At 48.5% G+C, this 24514-nt stretch overlaps 1 protein-coding gene across 1 annotated transcript in view; it reads right to left on the bottom strand.

The window, feature by feature from the left end:
• Window positions 1-1199: 1199 nt before the first annotated feature.
• The window catches only part of TRIM71 (tripartite motif containing 71), a 66496-nt gene continuing 43181 nt past the window's right edge, over window positions 1200-24514 (bottom strand). Inside the window, exons 3-4 of the mRNA XM_042956503.1 lie at window positions 9979-10113; window positions 1200-6800 (exon numbers count right to left, since the gene is read on the bottom strand). Coding sequence (XP_042812437.1) covers window positions 5349-6800; window positions 9979-10113 — 1587 coding nt within the window. The 3' untranslated portion in view covers window positions 1200-5348. The remainder of the gene's footprint in view (window positions 6801-9978; window positions 10114-24514) is intronic.

Below are 24514 nucleotides of genomic sequence, written 5' to 3'. Positions count from 1 at the left end.
CACCCTCTCACCTGCATTGATTTTAAGGGAAAAGAATGGGGGGCCGGGGGGAGGAAAGCAACCTTACCACCCTAGAAACAAGAACATCCCAGAAACGTGAAAAACCTTCCTCTGAAGAAAACCAACTACACAGACTGCTAGACACATAAAGGACTGAGACAGAGCCGGTTATTTAAAGAAAGTAAACGCTTTGCTACACACGTTAACATTCAGTCAGTGTGCTCCGAGACAGAGCCTTAAGGAAAATACTACCTGAGCTTGGGAGTTAATACAATCATTAAAAGGAGGTCTAAGACCGTGTGGATACACAAAACTTTTAGAACCATTACTGGTTAAGTGATGATGGAAAACATCCCACCAGGCTGGCTTGTGAACCCGTAAGATCGGTTTTAAAAACAGACATCACTGAGGTATTTCTTCACCATGACATTTTTAAACCCAATTCGTAGCAATCACAGTGGTCTTAGGACCCTCTCTTCCAACCAAAACACAAATGGACTAGGGGCAGGAGAGAGGTGGAGACACAACACAGCATATCATGGTAGTGTGCTTCGACTTCATCAAGTATTTAATAAACAAAAAAAAGAACAAAGGAAAGAACAACCCGTCAACATGTTACCTTTGGTAGGGAAAAAAAACAATTAGACACAAAACAAAAGAGCAACACACACTTCACCCAGTCACTGTTCAGTAAAGCAGTGGCCGCCGCAAGGTCATGGTGATGAACACCCTGCTGGGTCCAGAAAAGGTACACATACACTCATGAAGGCTAAAGGATTCCCGTTCCCTTCGAACATTTGAGGTTTGCAACAACTAGATCCTTAGAACTGCTCCTAAAAGGGTCCATTTGCAGACATTCAAACTAGAGATAAAATAGTTTTCTCTTGAAGAGAGAAAGAGACCTAAAGGTCTTTATTTGCAGTTAGGTTCTCACACAGGTCAGGCGGACCAGTAGCTTCGTAATACTGAGCGACCAGGTGATGGCGTGCGTACTTTCTACTGGGGTGGAGAGGCCAGATCGTAAGTAATACTTGGGATTGAGGACTACGTTGGCCTGAGCACGGGAATATCTGGGTTCAAAGTTTCTTTTTCAAGGTCAATCAAACGTTTCTCCTGGGAGAAATCAGTTCTGGATTCAGAAAAACGTTTTCTTCCAGAGGCAGCTTCCCACCGCCTCCCCCTCCCCCCACCCTCCCAGGGACTAATACTATGCCTTTCAGAGACCCGTTAGATGCGAACATGAGGTAGATGACTTTCGCCAACAGTGAGGTAGAAACTAAACACGAGCAAATGGTGTGGTGTGGAAGGGGATGTGCGTCCCGTGCCGTTGGCCTGCAGGAAGCCAGAGAGAGCTCGAGTTCCAGGAGGGCCTGGCTTTAGGGCATCCTCACACGGAGCACAAGCGTTTGACTTTTATACAGCCCCAGACTGTGGGAAAATCAAGGAGAGTGATGTTTTCAATAAATACCCTAAGTACTTTTTGGCACCACTGGATTTTTGTTTTGAAACAGAAAAGCAAGCGTAGAACTTTGGCGTATCTTTCGCTATCTACCAGAACGCAACAATTGTAGAATCTTCCAAAAGGGAAGACAACACATACACAAACAGTATTCTGCTGCTTCAAGCCTAAAAAGACTTCCCTCCTGAAATCATTAAGCTTTGGCTTAACTAGAACAAAACCGGACGAGCCGATCTCAAGCCATTCTCTTAGAACTCCATCAAAGTGCCTCAAATCTGGCGACTCTTTTGGCCCAACACACAATTTAGATTGTTTATGGTACCCTTGTAGGTGTTTCCCCAAATAAGTTAGACTTAAGGGCATCCGTCAATCAAGGAGCTCGCGTGCACTTGGGGACCACCGGGGACCACGGGCTCCGGCGAAATCACCTGCCACCTGCCGGCCACACTAGAGCACAGGTTTCCCAGACAGCACTGCTTCTCGTGACCAAGTTTACAGAGAGAAGACTTTTTTTTTTTTTTTTTTTTTAAAGACTAACACTTCTGAAATGTCAACTCTGTCAACCAAAAGTGGTTTTTATCCACGGTTTATTTAGCCATCTCGATACCCAAACTTACATACCCAAATGCAATTGGGATCTTGTCCAAGCATAAACCGACCTTGCGCCCCATGCCACCCTGCCACCTGACCAGATCAGACAAACACGGGGATTATTGTCTGAACAGCACATTTACTCATTAGAAACAGTTTATACTCCTTCCTCCTTCGCAGCACCCACGACCTTATCTTTTCACCATGTTCAAGTTCAAGACTCCTCTCCTCGACCCAATTCCTACCTACCCTAGCATCACCTCATAAACGGGCAGGAGACATCCAGTTAAAAACCCTTCTTTTGAGCGGCCTCACTCACACCAGAGTCCCAAATGTTGGCTCTTCTCCTCGCTCTTTGATTTGGAGCATTCCACCTTGTACAACAAACACACTCCAAAGTGCTTCGCACCGATCCCTGTGGGTCAGGAGTCAATCATGGGCAGCCACAGACGGCCAGTGTTTCAGAAACAAAAGCTTCCCAAGTGTGACCATGCTTCTCAAATGGCAGCGACGCCCAGTTCGGGGTGCAGGAAGGTAAGGAGGTGTCCCGCCCCCGAGGGCAAGAGGCAGCACCTCGTACCTCCACGCTGATTCCGGAGGGGGGACCTACGAGCTTTGAGCCTGCAAACTGGTCAGTCTATTAACTAAGACCCGATCATTTCGGTCCCGTGTGGAAACCCTGGCTTTACAACCAAATCCACAGAGAAATGCTAACTTAGCAGTTTCACGTTACCGCCACTCACCAAGAGAAGTTCTCACTCGGGTCCCGCGAGCCCCCCACTTACGGGGGCCCCGGGAAGGGCAGATCAGAACACAGATGGGAGACTCAAAGGTAGTGACTACCTGAAGTAACTCATCCCAGGTTTCCGAGAACATTTCTAAGAATTTCCAAGACCCATTTCTTCAAAATAAAGTTTCGTAAGCATTTAAAACCAGTTGTCTTTGGTGTTTAAAGGGTGGTTTGTTGGGTGGCTGGGGGGAGAGGGCAAAGGGAGGAAGGTCAGCACCGAGTTATTCCAAAATAAAAAACAAAAATGTTTAATTATACAAACCTTTACCAAAGAACTTAGAACCTAGGGGCAAATAAGAGGCAACTGAATAGGAACTAGGGAAGGACTCAATACCAAATGCTTCAGTAAAAGGCGGTTTTCCAAAACAGGATTTCCTGACGCCTCCTCCCCCTGAAACACAGCAGCCGGGAGGTAGCAGTTGGAAGCTACTTTCCAATTTTTGGATCCTTTATTGCATGCGGTTCTCCTTCATGAGTTTTTCCCCACATTGGTCATTCAGAAACCCTGCTCTAACGCGACGGGGAAGACCTAGGGTCCCCTGAAAGTGGCACATGTCCAGGAGACCAATGATTGGCTCGCTACGCTGCCCCCGGCACCCTTTCTTCCTCCGGGAGGAAGAAAACACATTTCTGCACATGTTAGCTCTTCCTGTTCGTTTAGAACTACGTCCATATTGCAAGGGTAATTTTCTCGTACATACAGGGACAGACACTGACCCGTCAGTCCTTCTGTTTCGACAAGAGGTGTCCCCGTAAGCCCATCGTCAGAGACCACCTCTTCCTCCCGAGGTGCGCCACTCTGGAATTCGGTTCCTACTCAGTATTTGGGGGAATGCAGGGGCCCACGTAGGTCCTCACCAGCAGAACGTCAGCTGTACCTACTTCCCACCTGAAAGACAGATAATGCCCAGACGCACAAGGCTCTGTACCCGAGTCCGGCTGACCACAATCCAACCCTGTAAAGTGACGGACGCCATCCCACAGTTCTGCAGCGGGAGCCTGGCTTAAGTGTTCATTCTTTGGTACCGAGAGAGAGGTTTCACAAAAGGCATTACATCCTACATGTTGGGTTGGGGCAATTTGGTTTACAAATCCTTTACATTCAAAGGCCTTTGGGGGGAAAAAAAAAAATCCACGTGAACCACGAGGTCCTACTGCGTGGCTCGGAAGCAGACCGCTCTGCAAAAGCGACCCGGGCAGAGGGTGCGGGGGTGAGCTGTTCCCGTCTGACTTTCAAACATTCTATTTCCCTGAACTTCCAAAGCAGGAAAAAAATTGTGCTTCTAAAGTAAAAGGTCGTTTCTTTGCCTACTCTTCTTAGGAAAAGAAACACCTAGCATTAACAGAACGACATTCAAGCCGCGGTCGGGGACTGACCTCCACCCTCCCTCAGAGTGCCGGGGTAGCCTGTTTCTTTCTCATGCTCTACGTGGACTACCTCGGCACTCGCCTGCCCGCCCGCACACAAGCCAGCCGGTCCGGCAGGCCGGATACCCTCTTTTCTGAGAACGGGGTTGATTTTCTTCTTCCTTCCACTGAACTTGATAACCAACAGCAAACTAAGAGTACTTAATTTTTGAGAATACTTTTAATCCAAAATCCTAAGCTACATCTATTTTTTAGAAACCAAAGCGTGAGAAGAAAAGTTTCTTCGGGTGGTGGTATGTCACCCGCAGCTTTACTATTCTGGTGTAAGATGACTCGGACCCACAAACACGCAGGTGTACCCAACGTCCCTTAAAGGAAACAAGGATCACATATCCTAAAATATGAATACGACAGTCTGCTTTTCTTGGCTAGCAAGCCACAGACACAGCCACATTTTCTAGGAATAAGAAAAGATGCTGAACAGGATGATAAACACACTGAGGTATAAAAGGAGAACACAGAAAAGTTCTCTGTTGCAGCATTTAAAAAAAACAACAAAAAATCCAAAAAAAGTTCCCCAAAAAGATCAAGATCACACAACACAATCTAATCCCCAAAACACAGTATTCTCCAGAACACAAATACTCTATAATTAAGCGTTTTTAAATCTTATTTTTCCACGTTTTATAGTTTTTCTTTTTTTTTTTTTACTTAGTTTTTTCATGTTTCCTTGGCTCAATCTACAGAATACACCCCCACCACACACATCCAGTGCCCCCCACCCAGCCACAGAGACGCCAGGCTTGTGCATATCACGCCCCACGGAGGGTCAGAGGGAAACGTGAACTCCACTGAGTGAGGGTGGGGAGGAGGGCAGAGGGCCTGCTGGGGAAGGAAATGCAAAGATTCATGAGGTAGATAGAAATTATCACGTCACAGGCTCAATCCCTGCAGAAAAGAGAAGTACATTCATCTGTAAAAAAAATAAAGATGAGGTAGGACTTAAGCAATGTTGTACTCTTCTTGTTCTCTTTCAACAAAAGAAAAAAAGAAATTTCCCTGAGACTGTTTCTTCTTTGAAATTCCAACGGAGACAGAGGGAGACGCGCGCACCCCAACACAGAAGCCCAGAGAGCGGGATCAGAAGATGAGGATCCGATTGTTGCCGAAGTCCACCACCACGATCATCCCGTCGGGGGTGACGGCGATGCCGGAGGGGCGGTCCATCTGCCCGAAGCCGCTGCCCTGGGCGCCAAACTTGCACAGGAAGCTGCCGTTGGACTCGAACATCTGCACCCGGTGGTTCCTGGAGTCGGCCACGATGATGCGCCCCTCCTGGTCCACGGCCACACCCTGCGGGCGCAGGAACTGCCCGTTGCCAGTTCCCTCGGAGCCCAGGAAGCGCGCGGACTGGCAGTCGGGGTGGATGACCAGGAGCCGGTGGTTGTTGAAGTCGGTCACCACCAAGTGGCCCTCGTGGTTGAAGGCCACGCCCCGGGGGGAGTCAAAGTGCTTCCAGAGAGCCCCCTCGAAGCCGTACTTATTCAGGAAGACGCCGTCGGGCCCGAACAGCTGGATGCGGTGGTTCCGGGTGTCCGAGACCAGGATCTTGCCCTCCGCGTTCACCGCCACGTCCCAAGGGTAGTTGAACTGCCCGTTTTTGGTTCCCTTCTCGCCGAACTTGAGCAGGAACTGGCCCTCGAACGTGAAGACCTGAATGCGATGATTGTCCTTGTCGGCCACCACGATCCTGCGGGAGGCGTCGCAGGCCACGCCGGCCGGCCGGTCGAACTGCCCGGGCCGGGAGCCCAGGGTGCCGAACTTGTGGTGGAAGGCCCCGCACGGCTTGAACACCTGGATGCGGTTGTTGCTGCGGTCGGCCACGACGATGTAGCCCTCCTTGTCCACGCTCACGCCCCAGGGGCGGCACAGCTTGCCGTCGCCGTCGCCCTCGCTGCCGAAGCTCAGGCCCGGGAGCCCGATGCCCACGTAGCTGCGGCCCGACTTGACCACCACCTTGAAGGGGCTGTTCTCGATGTGCTGGTTGCACATGGTGACCGACACGAGGTGCTCGCCCTCCAGCTGCGGCCGGTAGCTCACCACGTACGTCCCGTTCTGCTGGTCGCTCACCTCGGCACCGAACAGGTTGCCGTCGGGGCCCAGGACCACCGCCGACATCAGGTCGCCCCCCGAGAGGCGAGGCTCCCCGTCGTGGTCGTAGCCGACGACGGTGAAGGAGGCCACCTTGCCCTGGAGCGCCCTCTTGAGGCCGTCGCCCGTGGCCTTGGTGAGCGGCGCGAAGGCCCCGCTGCTGACGAAGCCGAAGGACTTGATGGCCAGGTACAGGGCCTGGTCCGGGGGCGTGAACATGACCCGGTCGTCCTCCTGGGGCTGCAGGAAGCCGCGGACGGTCTTCAGCTCCTGCACCTGGGCCAGCATGCGGTCCCGGGCCAGCAGGACGTCCAGCGCCCGCCCCTCCTCCAGGACCTGCTGCACAGCGCTGATGGTGCTCTCCAGCTTGTTGAGGCTCTGTCGCAGCTTCTCCACCTGCAGGTACAGGGACTTGGCTTTCACCTGGCGGATCTTCTCCACCTGCAGGGACAGAGCACGGAGGCTTTGAGGCAGGCAAGGGAGTGACGCACGGCCCGGCACCGGTCACTCAGACCCACACCTCGCGCGGCCGCACGAGGACGGCCGGCCTGTGCTCTTCAGAAACGGCCACACTCCCAGGACGGAGGGAGGCCGAGGAACCGTCCCAGATCACGAGAGAGGACTGAAAACGGGACTATGGCTTGCAGTGCAGGATCCTGGACCGGGGGGTGGGGGGGGGGGGGCACCCGGGTGGCTTAGTCCCTTAAACATCCGACTCTCGATTTTGGCTCAGGCCGTGATCTCAGGGGTCGTGGGACCAAGCTGGGACTTGAGGGATCAGGCTAGGCATGGAGCCTGCTCGAGATCCTCGCTCCCTTCCCCTGTCCCGCCCGGCTCCCTCCACCCCTCCTCCACCCGTGTGCTCTCTCTCTCAAGCAAAAACGAAAAGACCCCACAGAACAGGGCTGCCGCACACAGAGCAGGGACCGAGGGGTCAGATACTAGCATGGTTCCAGGGCTGAACTTCCTGAATTTGAGTAACTGCGATGACGTAAGAGAATGCCCTTGCTCAGAGGAAATAAACACAGAAGCGTTTGAGGGTAAAGAGGCATCCTGTCCACAACGTGCCAACTGACTCTCGCTCGAAGCACAGACAGAGTGCACGCGTAGAATGGCGAGAACGGGTCAAAATGTAAAATGATCAGTAAATCTGGGAAAAGGACATATGGAGTTCTCTCATTATTCCTGGAATAATAAAATCAAAATCAAAAGCGAAGAAGAGCCACAAAACAAATGCTTACGGAGCACCTGCTTTGTGCCAGGCACTGGGGGTGCATAATGACCAACAGAGTGGAAGGTCTTTGTCCTCAGCAGCAGGACCTCCCAGTGGACACAAGGCCAGTCTTGCACTCCCGAAGGGCTGAATTTTCAGTGCAGCCACAGAGCCTGCAATCTCTTCAAAGATTTCTCCCTCTCTCTACGGCCCCCGCCCCTGAGAGGAAGAAGGACTGTATGTGGAGGGAGTGAAGGGATTTGTTGAGAACCTAATTCAAGATTACAGCCTGTACCCCCTTGCCCGGCCACACATCCCGTCTCCACGGTTTTCTGCCTCCACAGAAAGGCCCCACGCACTCCAGATTTGGAGATCAGTCTTTGGAAACCACTGGCCTGTATTTCCAAAGGAGCCCTTTAAATCTAAATTGCTGCGATCTACAAACCTGAAATCAGACCTGCCCCAAATAATCCCTGCTTCTGAGGGTCTCAAGCCACTCTACTTGGGAGCGTGAGGTTCACTCTGACCAATGAAAGAGAGCCACTTCTCCAAGTTTCTGCATCAGATCAGTAAAAGTCCTCCAATTTAAAGTGATTTTCCCTGTGATGGGAATAAAGGTGCCACCCAGCTGATTCGTGCCATTTTGCAGACAGAATCACGACTTCTGAGAGCTCTGCTGATGACAATACCACAGAAAGACTATTTCAGAATAAGGGTCTCCTGCTGGGGGGGCCTGGATTTCAGTCCGATCTTCCCTTGGTGGGGGCAATGATGTGATTTTTGACCCATTCATGATTTTCCATCTGTCGGCTCTGGGAGCAGGACACGTGTGGGGACAGATCAAAGAGCAGCTTTCTCCTTTGTTTTTGCGCTGGGCCAAACCTCTGGCCTTTGGTTTGGATCTCTCAACGAGGTGGCTGCAGCTAATCCCACAAGGTAGCCGAATCCCCTGGAAATGTGTAAGCCACAGGCATGAAAAAACATCTAGATACACAAAACCGGGTCACCTGGCACTCAAATCCCTTCAGTAATGCGTGATGCAAGAAAATTAGATGTTGTATAACAAAGAAGTATCCGAGCAGAGACAGGCAGGAAAGCTTTGCTGGGAGGGGCGGAAAGGCAGTAATTAGTACAAGACAGTGGGACTCCCACAAAATTTGGAGGGCGAGGCATAATAATAAAAAGTAAAGACAAATGGGACTTAGGTACCTGTGTTCCGAACGAGGGAGCTTGTTTCAGAGGTTATCGGAGAATGAGTTTTTAGAAATGAGGTAGAAACAAAGTATATTGCAAAAAGAGACTGACCCTTCTTCCAAATTTGCTTCTCCAAGACTAAAAACTTGCTTTCCAAGCCCCCTGAAAGAGAACTGCCTTTAGGGAGAGGGCAGGAGTCGGCCTCACAGGAGGGAGGGTACCTAAGGTGAGATGCGCAGAGCAGAGAAACTCCGTCGCACAAAGGCCTTTTCATCAGCAAATCCTGAAGAGCGAGTTTGTGGCAGAGTTCCCCAGAGAGCTCTCAGGTTGCACAAAGCGGGCCCCTTTCAGTTATAATTAACAGTCGTGGGTGGCATGAGCCTGGCAGACCATGGGGGCATGGGGGCACGTGAGTGTCTGAAAACCATGTCAGGCCCGCAAAGGTGCCTCCACAAAATATGTGCTGAATAAAATCTTGAGACTTCTTCTACCCAAGGATTCTTCACTTCTCATCAAAAGGCAACTGAGTCCTATTTCCTGAGAAGCCAGCAGAGGCAAGAAAGCAATTGGCTGTGAGCTAACAGAATGGAAAATGCCATGCACAACTCCAACGCAGCCTTCCAGAACATTTTAGGGCATAGTGACTGGTGAGGATCACTTTCAGAAACTGAGATCCCATCTGTCCCTTCACATAGTTTAGATGATTAAAACGAGCACGCACACACCTAAGTGCACCCTTTTTACTCAGCAACGTGTATGGTCTCATTCATGTATTAAGAGACCGTGATTACAGCTGAACTGCCTTGAAGTTCAGACCCATTCACAGGCAACAGATTCTCTCCTCTTCTGAGGGGAGAGGGAAGATCAGAGAAGAAAATGTGGGCATGAAGAGTTCGGTGGGGAGACGGCTCCTTCCAGCTGAGTCCATCTAAAGAGCGGGCACACGTGTGTCGCCCTCCCAAGTGGGAAACGGGGGGGTCAGTTGGTACAACCAGGCAGGACACCAAAATCAAGGATGCTTCCCACCTGCTTGCTTTCGTAACATTCTTGACCGTGCCCCCTTCTCTCGGTCTCCTTTTGAGGACACCCAACCACCTTCGTGGAGAACCTCCCGGCTTCCAGCTGGGGTCTGGAAGCGAGCAGACGCTCAAATCCTCACGGGTTCCCTGCAGCTCACGGAAAACCCAACGGCCGCGGAGGCGCTCCCCTTACCTTCCACAGCAGCTCACACTCCCGTTCCTCCAGGGCCTTCTTGTGCCGCGCAGTCACGGCTTTGACCTCCGACTGTACCACCTTGGCCTTCATCTCCACCTGTTCTGCCACCGTCTGGGCCTGCTCGATGCTCAGCTGGAAAACCAAGAACAAGCTCGCGGCGTTAGGAGGACCTCCGCTGCTCCGTGCAGGTCAGAGACCCGAAAAGCTCACAGCCTGGGCCCCGGGACCACTTGGCCCGCTTCCCTGGAAAGAAAGCAGGCACGCAGGGAGAGAGTGCACCTGTCCGACATGGAACCGAGGGAGGTGCGGGCACGCGCCGGATTCCCTCGTTTGGGAAACGGCACCTACACAGCGAACCTCAGGACCGTTAAGAGCTACTCTGACACCGGGAGCCCAGGGTAGCGGGGCCCCGGCCCAAAACCGGGAAGGAGGATCGGATGTGAAATGTGCCACTCCCCACAGACTTTCTGGCCTTACTGGCCACCAGGGAAGACCCCGCAGGCCGGCACAGCCCTCAGGCGAAGGTGTGGGGGAGCTGCAGGCCTCCCGTTGCTGTCAAAGCATTAGCAGCTCAGCTCATTCCAGCCAGCACCAGCCCCAAGTGACCCAGGGGACCGTCTGCTCTGCCAGAGAAACCGTGCGCGCCCTGTGGTCAAGCCAGCTCGCCAGACCATCTCCGCACCACCGTGTGCCCCACCCTGGACCAGCAGCCCTAGTAAAGCAGCCAGTTTAATCAGACGTATTATTGTTCATAAAAAATTAATCAAGACAGAAGGCCCAGTGTTTTCATTAATATTACATGATGTGTCTTGAAAAGCCACAAGGATTTCTTTGAGATACTGAGGTATGAAATCAGGGATTGCAAACCGCTGACGGTGCTCAACAGGTCCTAGGGTGGGTGTCCCAAATTAGGAGGGGCCTAGAGGAGCACCAAGGGTTTGGAGCCTGGTCTGGGCTCAGGAACCAACCACGGGCACACCCTGGACCAAGGGGTTCCAGCACGAGGAGGATACAACTGAGGCAGTGAGGATACAACTGAGGCAGTCTTGGGCAAAGCAGGCTGGAGTCATCCTAGGAGTCGGGTACCCCAGTTTCAGACCCCAGCTTCACGTTCCAGTAGTTGCAAGGCCTCGGACAAGGGCCCGGCCTTCTGCAGCCTGGGCGAAAGGGAGGGAAAGGCGGGATAATCCACAGAGGGAGCTCAGCACAGCACCTGGCCGAGTAGGACATCGTGTTTACCTTATCAACAGCGCTCAGCAGATCAACACCTGCAGGGGAACCTCAAACATGCTTCCCCTTCATCCCACGGACCTCCCGGCTTACAGGCACAGTCCCGCACCTAGGCCCACGCACACTTCCTGCCCAATTTTGTTTTTAAATTGTGGTAACAGACGTAGGCCATAAAATGCAGTGGTATTTAGCACCTTCTGAGTTATGTAAGCATCACAGCCATCTAGCCCCGCACACTTCCACACCCACTAGGCAGTCTTCCACCTCCCTTCTCCCCACGGCGCCCATACCCTTCTGTCTCCACACCACTGTCTCTTCTGGATGGTTCACATAAATGGAACCCAACAACACATATGAGCACCCTCATTTGTAGGACTATGCTTCCCTTTAAACAGTCGCTTACAACAGGGAATCCCCCCGTTAATGCTCTCAGTCTAGGTGACGCGCCAATGGCATGAAAGTCACACTCACGTCACAACTGCCTCCAAAGCACCCTTGCTTGACGTGGCTGACTGCTCATGGCATCCTCTGCCCCAATCCCTGTGAGGCCTAACAATCCACTGAGCTGATCAGAGGTGGCACTTGGGCAGACCTGGAATGCTCAGTGACTATCCCTGGCTTGGAATGCAGTCTCTTCCAAATTCGGCCTACATTTTACAACTCAGCTCAGATGCCACTTCCTTCCTGAAACTGGCAGTGAACGACCCCTTCCCGTGTTTCTGTTCCACCTTTCCTACCTAAGTGTCATTGCGTCGCATATCAAACGAAATGCGGGGCTAGTTACGCAGTCCATGATCTGTTTCACCCGTGCTAATGTCTACGGCCATGGCCATTATTTTAACAAAGCACTAGGTAAGTATATTGGGTTAAATACTGTCTCCCCCAGGGGCACCTGGGCGCTCAGTTGGTTAAGCATCCAACTTCGGCTCAGGTCATGATCTCATGGTTTGTGAGTTCAAGCCTGAGGTCAGGCTCTCTGCTGTCAGTGTGAAGTCCACCTTGGATCCTCTACCCCACCCCCTGTGCCCCACCCCTGCTTGCATGCTCTCTCTCGCTCTCAAAAATAAATCACTATTAGGAGCGCCTGGGCAGCTCAGTTGGTTAAGGATCCGACTTAGGCTCAGGTCATGACCTCGCAGTTTGTGAGTTCGAGCCCCGTGTCCGGCTCTGTGCCTGCAGCCTGCTTCGGATTCTCTGTCTCCCTTTCTCTCTGCCCCTTCCCTGCTCGCTCGCTCTCTCCCTCTCTTTCTCTCCCTCCCTCCCTCTCTCTCTCTCTCTCTCTCCCTCCCTCTCTCCCTCCCTCCCTCTCTCTCAGGGAGCCCGGGTGGCTGAGTTGGTTAAGGCTGACTTCAGCTCAGGTCATGAATTTCATGGCTCCTGAGTTCGAGGCTCTGTGCTGACAGCTCAGAGCCTGGAGCCTGCTTCAGATTCTGTGTCTCCCCCTCTCTCTGTCCCTCTCCTGCTCACACTCTATGTCTCTCTGTCTCTCAATAATAAGTAAATGTGAAAGATCAAAAAAGGTTTAAAAAATATAAATCAATATTTAAAAAAATATATTGCGTCCCCCAATTTCAGGCTGACGAGTTACGATGTGGTCATGTTGGACTAGAGGGAGTCCCAAATCCAATGAGGGATCATCACATAAGGCCACGTAAAGACACAGACACGCAGAGAAAGACCACATGACAACAGGGACAGGAATTAGGAGCCGTGCAGGTACAAGCCAAGGAAAACCAAGCAGTGCTGGTGACTACCAGAAGCTTGGAGAAGGCAAGGAGTGGTTCTTCCCTAAAGCCTTCAGAGCACAGCCATGTTGACACCTTGATTTCGGACTCCTAGCCCCCAGAATCATGCACGAATAAATTCCTATTTTAAGTCACCAGTTTATGGTAATTTCTTATAGCAGCCCTAGGAAACAGCAGCCAACAAACTGAAGCAGATGGAAATATCCAAATTACCGAACAATCAAAATTTAGACCGATCAATCACTGAATGCATATATACAGGTATCCTAAATGCGCGAGGTCGATTTCAAAGGTCTCAGGCGGTCAGGATGGATTCAGAAAATGGGAAACCTCAACAGACTTTTTTAAACAGAGATGATTTAGTGTGAGAATCTGGTTAAACAGGAAGTGGAGAACTGTCAGGGCAAAGGGCGTATGGAGGCCGAGAGGCAGACCGTAACCGGTAAGCAGCCTCCACCCTTGGGCCAGGAGGACACAGAGAAGAGACTTGGTTACAAGCAGGGACCAGGGGCCATGCCCAGCTCATTCTGGGAGTGGCAAAAGCTGGAAACTGAACTAACCTCTGCTGCCAGGGCGAAGAAATGCTGCTACGAGCAGGAAGGCAAATGGAAGAAGGAAGTCCCTTTTCCCGACTTCCGGACACGCCGTTTGCAGGGCCGCAGCCCAGCACCACATGGCACAAGTGCGAAGGGGTCAGATTCCGTGCAGAGTATACCTTAGTAACCCACACACCCTGTTTTCAGATGCGTCAGCTGGCGTCCCAGTCAATACATGACCGAGGCAACCAAGCCTTTGCCCATAGATTTCTTAGCTTCCTCAACGGAAAGCAGAGGCGGCAAGCTGCTATTTATACCAACGCCGTATCATATACCGACTGATTCTCCATAAAAACCACAGGAAATGGAAGTAACGGGCTTACGTTCCCGCAGGACAAGAACCTCCTGCAGGACAGAGCAAGGACCACCCTCTTTGGCTACGAGTGTCTATTTGCCTCTCTCCCTACTGTCTCCTAGCCAGGCCTGCTCCCTGCCAGGTCCCTAGCAGGCCCTCGGGTCTCGATTTCCCTTCTATGACGAGGACGGCTTCTTCTATTTTTCAATCAGGTAGAAGGGGTACAAAGCTCTTACTGTAACTTGAGCGATCCCCAAGTGCGCAAGGATAGGCTCATTCCCTGGGTTGAGAGTCATAAAAGTCCTACGTGCAGAGACAAAATATAGCGTCCTTTTCCTAATCATATAAAGTCCGGTCAAGCACCGCATTCCAAGATGTGCAGACCAGGACCTGCTGAACTAGTTTCCATTATCTAAACAGGGCATTTGGAGGAAACAAGGAGCAGGTGGGAGGGGGGAAATGACAGTGGGTAAAAGGGCTAGGTAAATTTCAAAAGCAGAAACATTCAATTTACATTAAAGAAGGGAAAACAAAAATTACCCAACAAGCATGAGCTAGAGAAGAATGTTATTATTATTTTTTTTTTTTTCGATTTATTTTTGAAAGAAAGAGAACAGCGCGTGCACAAGCAGGGGAGGGGCAGAGAGAGGGAGACAGAGGATCTGAAGCAGGCTCTGAGCAGACAGCAGAGAGCCTGACGTGGGGCTCAAACTCACCAACCATGAGATCATGACCTGACCTGAAGTTGCATGCTCAACCAGCCGAGCCACCCAGGCACCCGAGAAAAATGTTATCCTTTTTAATTTTTTCAAATGTGTATTCGTTTTTGAGAGAGAGACAGAGAGACAGAGAGACAGAGAGAGAGAGAGAGAGAGGCAGAGAAGGAGACACAGAATCCAAAGTAGGCTTCAAGCACTGAGCTGTCAGCACAGAGCCTAACGCAGGGCTCGAACCAATGAACGATGAAGTAACGACCTGAGCCAAAGTTGGATGCTCAACTGACAGAGCTGCCCAGGCGCCCCTCGTTATCTCTTAAACCTTTATTTTGAGAGACAGAGACAGAGACAGAGACAGAGACAGAGAGAGAGAGAGAGAGAGAGAGAGAGAATGAATGAGTGTTCAGAACCATGTGTGAGCGAAGGAGGGGCAGAGAGGGAGAGAGACAATCCCAACCAGGCTTGATCTCATGGGACCTGAGCCAGATGTGTAACTGACTGAGCCATGCAGGCACCCCAATGTTGTCATTTAGAGCTGGCAGGTCCAGTCTAACATCTGAAAGCTGAGGGTCTCCATCTGGGTAGGCAAATCAGTGTGCCAGCCGAGTGCTGGTCAGTCAGTGTGGAGGCCAACTGGGTTTCCGAGGGAAGAGTACAGAAAGCGATTAATGATATCTGTTAGGGGAAACAGGGGTGGCCAGGTGACTGGTATCATTAGTGTCCCAACAGGCAGAAGAATACCAGAGAATGCCAATGTCACCTGCAAACTCACAGAGCACAAAACTGGACATGGGAGATACTGTACTTCACTCTAAAATGTAATTTTATCACATTTAATACTTTGAAACTAAGACTCATCCTGGGGTGCCTGGGTGGCTCAGTCGGTTAAGTGTCCGACTTCAGCTCAGGTCACGATCTCGCGGTCCATGAGTTCGAGCCCCGCGTCGGGCTCTGGGCTGATGGCTCAGAGCCTGGAGCCTGCTTCCGATTCTGTGTCTCCCTCTCTCTCTGCCCCTCCCCCGTTCATGCTCTGTCTCTGTCTCAAAAATAAATAAACGTTAAAAAAAAAAATTAAAGTTAAAAAAAAAACAACTAAGACTCATCTTAAAACTGTCAGTGGGGCTTTCCCTTTGTGAGGTACATCTAAAATAAATGTGCATATTACAACCAATGGCATCTTAAGTGCGATAAATACATTAATTGAAAAATCAAGGCTCCCTTTGAGAGCAACTTGTGTCTTGATCCTGATTATAGACATCTCTCCCAACCCAGGGGAATCAGTGCACCTTATGAAATCCTCTAATTACATAAGTGACCAAAAAGTTTTACTTCCAGGAAGAGTCAAAGTTGAAGTAATAAAAGGTTTTAAAAAGCCATAAAAATCGAGTGATCAGTCTTAAAACATCGATGAGGTACACTACAGACCATCTTTCATGCTTCCTTCGTTGTAGATAACTCTAGACCCTTTGTCAGAGTTAATTCTCTATACAGGATTAAATAGAATTAATTGAAGGATTTGCTTCTGGGTGTTTTTTTTTTTCTGGAACTAAGTGTCTCAAGCTAAATAAAAACAAGTAGTGAGTCTCTCAGAGTCACTCAGAGTCTCAGGAACCGTGGTTCAGTCAACTGTACATCCAACACTTGTAATTTAATAATGGATAAATGTGCCTGTTTGAAGAAAGGGAATGGAGCTCTTAAAAGTCTTTTATAAACAAAAGTTGGTAAGAAGGAAATGAAAACGCACAAGTCCCAAGTTGTACGGAGTTCAGATATATTGTGAACGGTCATGGATACTCATGCAAAGGTAAGGCTGGTAAGAACTTAAATCTGACTGCAGATTTGGCTGTAGTATCCTTTACTTATGGGATGTGTTCGTGCTCATTCATTTAGTCCAAAGGAAGTTTCCAATCATAGTGCCTCCAGGTGCAGTGCCCAAGGAGGAATGAAGGATGCCAGGTCGATCAAGGGCCCTTCCCTGCAATTTTACAAATGGAGGTTCCAACCTCTCCCCAACAGGGAGAAGAGAGGAAAAGGAAAACTCTTCCCCTGAGGATAGCTTGCTGCAATACTGCAAGAGTGGAAGGCCTCTCCGTGTATGGCCACCACGTTCAACAGCAAGAACGAGGCCACCATGGAGAGAGGCAGAGCTAAGAGACCGAGTGCTGGCACCAAGGTCTGAGTCCCTGGACACCCGAAGCCCGATCCATCCGTGTTCTACCCGGTCCCCTGAGACTATTCCTCTCCTTTCATTCAACTGCAACCAAGGATCCTCATGAAGACCGCCTGGGAAAAATGTCAATTAGGTCACGGTGCACTCGAGTCCCTCACATTTGTGTACACTGTGTGCACACGCACAAGAAGGGAAGGCGGGGGCACAGCTGCCTCCCCAATGAGAGGTGACCATCAGTTTTGGACTCAAACTGCAATCCCCCCACTCATTGCCAGTGGGACTTCTGGGGGGTTGCTTAGTCGCTTTCAAGCACAATTTTCTCTCTGCCAAATGGAACAAACACCCAAACCTCTCATACTGGAGAAAGTGCCTGTTCCAGTGCCTAAAACAGAGTAGAGCTCAGGAAACAGGGACGGTTCATTTGAAAAATTTTTTTTAATGTCTATTTGTTTTTGAGAGAGACAGAGTGCAAGCTGGGGAGGGGCAGAGACAGGGAGACACAGAATCCTAAGCCAACACCAGGCTCTGAGCTGTCAGCACAGAGCCCAACGTGGGGCTTGAACTCAATAACCATGAGATCATGACCTGCGCTGAAGCCGAACACTTAACCGACTGAGCCACCCAGGCGCCCCAGGACTGTTCATTCTTACTGGTGAAAAGACAAGGCCTATGGCTGAGGAGATCTGGAATCTTAAGCGTAACGACTAAATTTTGTTCTTCCATTTCCAGATCTGTAACAGAAAAAAATGTTTCTTTCATCTACTTTCTGCGTTGGTTTGTAGAAATTCACATAAAACAGTAGCCATCCTCAGCATTCCTTGGGATAGACTTTCCACAGCGGCAGATATTCCTTGGGATAGACTTTCCAATGCCGCAGGGTGCATGGGCTATTAAAGTGATCAAACAAACAGAAGTCAGGGAAGCAAGGTACTCCAGAGAGTCTGGATTAACTTACATGTATCTTCACTTATGCAATTTAAGAAAGTCACGCTTAGTCATCAAGCTCAGTCCTTCTAATTTTTGTGCTAAATGGCGCGGTATTTATCACTGTAGTTTAACCTGAAGAGCGTTTACCCTTTCAACCAGGTAGGCAACTCAAGTCCAATAAAGGAAGTCAGGAAAAGGGTAGGGCAACGATAGCCAGTGTGCACAACACCCACTTTACTCTTATCACTACTACTCACTAATACTAGCTATCAGATGAAGAGTAACAGAAGCTCTAGCGAACTTGAATCAAAACGCCCCTGCAAATGGCTAAAATTAACAGCACAGGAAATAACAGATGTTGGCGAGGATGCAGAGAAAGGGAAACCCTCTTGCACTGTTTGGTGGGAACGCAAACTGGTGCAGCCGCTCTGGAAAGTGTGGAGGTTCCTGAAAAAAATTAAAAATAGAACTACCCTGTGATCCACCAATTGCACTGCTAGGAATTTACCCAAAGGATACAGAGACACTGATTCAAGGAAATATATGCACCCTGCTGTTATACGTAGCAGCATTATCAATGATAGCCAAGCTATGAAAAGAGTCCAAATGTCCATTGACCGATGAACGAATAAAGAAGATGTGGTGTGTGTGTGTGTGTATATGTATGTGTGTATACATATATATACACACACACACACACACACACATATATATACACATACACATAGAGTATATATACATATACATATAGTACTCAGCCATAAAGAAGAATGAAATCTTGCCATGGATGGAGTTAGAGTCTATTATGCTAAGTGAAATAAGTCACAGAAAGGCAAATACTATATGATTTCACTCATGTGTGGAATTTAAGGAACAAAACAGGTGAACATGTGGCGGGGGGGAAAGAGAAGCCAACCATAAAACAGACTCTGAATTATAGAGAACTGAGGTTTGCTGGGGGGAAGGTGGGTGGGGAGGCTAGATTAAATGGGTGATGGGTATTAAGAAGGGCACTTGTGATGAGCACTGGATGTTGTATGTTAAGTGACGAATCACTAAATCCTAAACCTGAAACTAATATTACACTGTATGTTAAGCAACTGGAATTTAAATAAACACCTGGAAGGAAAAACGCCCTGGCGAATGAAGCAGTCAAAAGACTGGATTTTGATCAATTGAGAAGTGCCATGCAGCCTTCTAGGAAATCTCTACAAAAGGCGGGAGCATGCCTGTTTCCTTTCAATTGTCCAGAATATAGATGCTATATCGTGAGTTCCAGCAGCCATTTGTAGCCAAAGGTATGAATGTCAACACCTCGGCATGGAGAAGCAAAGCTGAAGGACTCCCCAATGACTATCTGTACCTCTAGAATAACTTTTTGAAACAGGAGAAATTAACACCTTGCATATTTAAGCTACCACATTTGGGAGCAGAGTGAAGGCCTGTTACTCATGGCTAAATTCATTTCCTCCCGGATTAAAACAAACAAAATCCTAAACGATGACAGAATGGGGATGAATAAATTGCTTGGGACCTGGAAAGCAGGTACTATCACAAGAATTTAAGAAAACACTTGACGGTGATAAACATGTTCCTAACCTTGACATAGTTGTGTTTCCATGGGTGAAATACACGTTGAATATATATGTGTTCATATGCTTTAAATACGTACAGTTCATTGAATATCCATTTCCCTCAATAAAACTGGGGGAAAGAAAACTGCCTCAGTCCCACCATAATCAGCAAAACGCCACTATTCTTATTTTGGCTTATTTCTACTTCCTCCCATAATTTTTTTTTATGCATCTTTACTCGTTTTGCATAATTTTTCCTGGACCAATTTCAGGGTTTCCTAGTTTTAGTTAACACTGTATTATAATGTGATCCCAAACTCTGTGAATGTTAAGGGGCTGAAAAACCTTAATTCCTATTGTTGACCTTTCCTACCGGTACAAGCTGCACCTTCAGGATGTAGGACACGGCCTTGGAGATTCCTATTAAGAGGACGGAGTTCCTTCCATATTTAAAGCTCTGGATATTTCTCAAAACATGCTCTCCCACTCACAAAGATCACGTGTGGTGTACTTACTCGGTCACTTATCCAAAATAGTGCTCCGGTGTCATTGTAACTGGCTACTGCTCAGGCTGAATACACTTCTGTACTTTATATGAAGCGGTCAGACTGTGTCTTTGCAAGGTGTCTGCAGCCCTTTCATTCCTTCACCTGTGTTGTCTCTTCCTTCCTACAAGTTGTGCCTACTGATTATGATCTTTTCAGAGTAACTATTTCTCTGCCCCATTTGCCAGTTTGCTGTTCTCCTATTAACATGCATGCATTTTGGGGGCACCTGGCTGGCTCAGTCAGAAGCGCATGTGACTCTTGATCTCAGGGTCGTGAGTTCAAGCCCCATGTTGGGTGGAGAGATTACTTACAAAAAATAAAAACTTTAAAATTATGCATAAGTTTCTTGTATTGCTTCTTTTAAGTGTATTTTTGAGAGAGAGAGAGAGAGAGAGAGAGAGAGAGAGAGAGAGAGAGAGAAAATAGAAAATATATATATGAATGCCAGCCAGCAGGGAAGGGGCAGAGAGAGGTAGACAAAATCCCAAGCAGGCTCCATGCTATCAGTGCAGAGCCGGGCACAGGGCTCAATCTTGAACCGTGAGACAGATACAGCCTGAGCTGAAATCAAGAGTCGGACGCTTTACCGACTGAGCCACTCACGCACCCTCCTCGTATCACTTCTAATATATCTACCTCCAGTTTGCGTTTTCTTTTTTTTTTTTTTAATACTTGTCCCCTTCGTTTCCATGTAATAACCCTTACTAGGATTTTATTTTGGTGTCTGCTATCATAATTTAAATCTCTTACAACTATTCCTTACAACTTCTTACTCAGTTTGAGGCCTTAAGTTATTGGCAAAAATAAAGCCTACTTCCAGAATATCTCCTGCTTCTTGAACCTGACTTGCCAGTACACACGAGAAGTATTTAAAAGCTCCCAAATGATGCATTTATTCAATAATATTATGAGTAAATGAACAACAACAAAAGAACAAAGGAAGGGTAAATGAACAAGTTGAGGACAGTTTCTTAGACCAACGATGTCCAAATCAAACTTAGCAACTTAATTTATTTTTTTATTTTAAAAAATATTTTAAACACTTACTTCTTTTTGAGAGACAGACAGAGCACAAGTGGGGTAGGGTAGACAGAGGGAGACATAGAATCGGAAGAGGCTCCAGGCTCTGAGCTGTTAGCACAGAGCCTGATGCTGGGCTCGAACTCACGAACCAGGAGATCATGATCTAGGCCCAAGTCACCCCCTTCTTTATTTTTTAAATGTTTATTTTTGAGAGGGAGAGGGAGAGGGAGAGTGCATACACGAGCAGGGGAGGGGCAGAGAGAGAGGGAGACAGAGGATCTGAAGCAGGCTCTGTGCTGAGAGCAGAGAACCCTATGTTCATTCATGAGCCCTATGGACCCAAACTCATAAATCGTCAGATCATGACCTGAGAGGAATCAGATACTTAACTAAGCCACTCAGTTGCCCCTCAAACTTGCGATTTAAATGTCCTTGCAAAAGAAATGAGAATCTCTTACCCTGTGACCGGAATCATTCTGTATTTTAGTTTAAATGGAGTTAAGGGATGTATAAAAGGGTGTGTGTGTGGCACCAGTTAGATGTGTATTTTAAAATAGCTTACCACTCCCCCCCAAATTTTATGTTAATTATGTTCCTCCTTCCTTCTCCAGTGTTCATATTAATAACAAAAATCAGGGGCATCTGGGTGACTCAGTTGGTTATGTTCCAACTCTTGATCTCAGTTCAGGTCATGATTCCTGAGTTTGAGACCCGCATCGGGCTCCAAGCTGATAGCACAGAGCCTGCTTGGGATTCTCCCTCTACTTCTCTCTGCCCCTTCCCCACTTAACAACAAAACAAAACAAAAACAGCCTTCATACTATCTGCTGTATTCTTTAATATAAACGCTATTAAATGGCAGTGTATGAATTATGTGGTGAGGCCATTTATTTCATGAACACTGACCAATGCAAGAAACCAAGTGCCTGGAGCACCATGCACCCAAAGTAGTGTTCTTTCCTGGCATTCCAACGCCGCTTCTTTACCCTGTGGGGAACCTCTCAGTATCCGACATCCTTTCCGCTGCTTAGTGACCGGCAAAGGAAAAAACACTTGTATACTTGCACACAAGTCTTAATTCTTAATTATGTCTTTATGAAAATAAACCAAAGCCTACCCTGTGCTAGCCAGTGATGGATTTTTCCACCATCTTCCAGGCGTACTTTATAAATGGTTTTTAGATTCATCACTGAGACAGGAACTCTACCTGAAGATTTCAGAACTGTGTTCTTCCTTAAATACAAAAGCAGGGGCTCAGTTAAAAGCAAACTCCTCCTTGTTCTCACTAAATCAGTTTCAATGATGTCCTGACCTCCTAGAAGGAACCCATTTGCAAAACATTTGTTCACAATGAAGAGTGGGTCCCTACCAGTCTTCTGACCTTGGAGACGGTTTGTTTCTAAGGCTCACATGGGAACAAACTGACCCTTCACCAAATGATTTGAGCAAAACTAACTTGTTCTCCATCTTTACCTCAGTTCCCCCTCCCTCCCCCAAAGGCATCACAGAGTTAACTCAGAGGGAAAAGAAGGGCCGTGTTTTCTAACACTCAGGAGACTTCTTAGCAGGTATGAACCTCTCTACTTTCATTAGAGGGCCACGAGATAGTTTTAGGAATAGTCAATGTACTGAGAACCTGATAAGAACATTCAGACAAATGGTTGTCCAATCATACCCCAATCTTTGGATCACTGGCTGAGAGTAGGTTCTGAAGAATTGCAACCAAGACCCCCAAAAGGGTGCCTTCCCCGCCCCCCACCCCCAGTTACACAGGACCCTGAAGCAGTCAATTCACAATCTATGCAGATGATGTTCAGCAGGTGTACCTGGATGTGGCCGTGCAGATGATTAACAACCCGAGCTTCCCGTCTCATTCCTGCCACTTGGCTCCTCCCCAAAATGCCCCATTGAGCTCAGCAGTACTGCTGATATTTGAATCTCACCCCTAGGTTCTTCTTATTACTCACAGCAGACTGTCTGCTCACAGTGACTGTATTCGCTGCAGAAGTTAAGCATGGCAGACAGAATCTTCTGTCCGACTACTTCTCTCTCCTCTCCGTCAAATTCTCAAATTCCCAGTTCCTTGAGATTTCATCATTGCAACCACAGATCGCAGATCTCTCTTTACGTCTCTAGCGAATCATGACAACTCATTTTTCTTTCCAGAGTGGCTGATCCCAGAAAGTGGAGGGCACCAGCAATTCTGTGAATCGTGTCTCAAGGACCCCAGAGTGTTCTCAATCTCCAAGGACAGAAAGGGGTTAATAAGGTGAAGTCACAGTCGGGGGGAGGGGCAGGACCCAAACGCAGCAGGTCTTGGGGCTCCCCAGGTGACGCTGACAGCAGCCAGGTCCAGGAGACACCAGCGGGGTAAGGCAACGGACGAAGTCCCCACTCCCGTAAAAAGGGGAGCCACCAACCACTGCATCCTCGGGGACACAAGCTCACCAAAACGGAACAGAAATAAAATACAACTATGTGCTAAAGGGGATGCTGACAACCAAGAATTTAAGAGCAACCAAGAACCACTCTGAAGGCGTAGAGAAGAAAGCAGCCCGCTCTGGCGTTAGAATATGCCAGAAGTAGTCACCGCAGAAACAGACGCTCAAACCTCTAATCACAGGGCTTGAATAACAGACAATCTGACTCTTCAGAAAGACCACTTCAGTATCATGCATAGGAACAGGATAGCTGCTGAGAAACTTATTAAAACCCAGAACTATCCTTCTGCCCCTTCCTGATTTTAACTTTATTTATTTATTTTGGGGGGGGGGGGAGGGGGGAGAGGGAGGGAATATGAATGAATGAATGAATGAATGTGAACAGGGGAGGGGCAGAGAGAGAGACAGAAAATCCCAAGCAGGCTCTGCACTGTCAGCACAGAGCCCCAATGTGGGGCTCGAACTCCCAAACAGCGAGCTCATGACCTGAGCAGAAATCAAGAGTTGGATGCTGAATCGACCGAGCCAGGCAGGCGCCCCCTTCTGCCCTTTCTTTACAGCACATGATCAATTCCTTACCACTTCCAAAAAAGGTCTTATTTTTTACACAATTCACTTATTCAAATGCTCTAAGAATGTGAACTTTCCATTCAATTTCTGCTCAATGATTAGCAATGTTTCCTTGACTTTCAAGCTTTTCCTACAAGGAAAACATCTCATGATTTTTTCTTAAAACCTTGTCGTCTGGACCAGGCAATAAGATTTTAAGTCAATTCAGGTATGCTATCACTCAATGGTAAGAGAACTTTTCTATGCCCCAAAGTTACATGTGTCCCTTCCTAAACCCAAAGGGATGGGGACTCAACAGAAACAAGGGTCTCAGTTACCAGGAAGTGACTTTTTATTGCTTGGGAAAGACTCTGAGATTCTGAACCTTATCTTAAACTTCTGTTGCTCACCTCTGTCTCACCTATAAATAAATAAATCTGAGCAGCGGAGAGATCTGCCTGGAAAGCATTAAGCGCCCAGTCTTTCTGCAGTCCCAGCTGAGGTATGCTAACGCCCACTTGTACTTGGGGAGGGGGCTGCATGAGAAACAGGCAGATGCTGGGGAGGGCAGAGGAGGGGAGGGAGCTTAAGTGTGTGCAACAAGCCCTGACTGGCTAGTCAACTTTGGCCACATCCCTCTTGGCAAACCCTCCCCCTCCCCAAGGGATTACTGCTGCATGGAGGTCACAGGAGCTCGGTGGGTCATTGTTCCCAGGCCC

This window comes from Panthera tigris, chromosome C2 (genome assembly GCF_018350195.1).
Source record: "Panthera tigris isolate Pti1 chromosome C2, P.tigris_Pti1_mat1.1, whole genome shotgun sequence".
NCBI classification, from domain to species: domain Eukaryota; kingdom Metazoa; phylum Chordata; class Mammalia; order Carnivora; family Felidae; genus Panthera; species Panthera tigris.
Note: the sequence above shows the minus strand (reverse complement) of the source record. Positions and strands in the feature narration are given on the sequence as shown.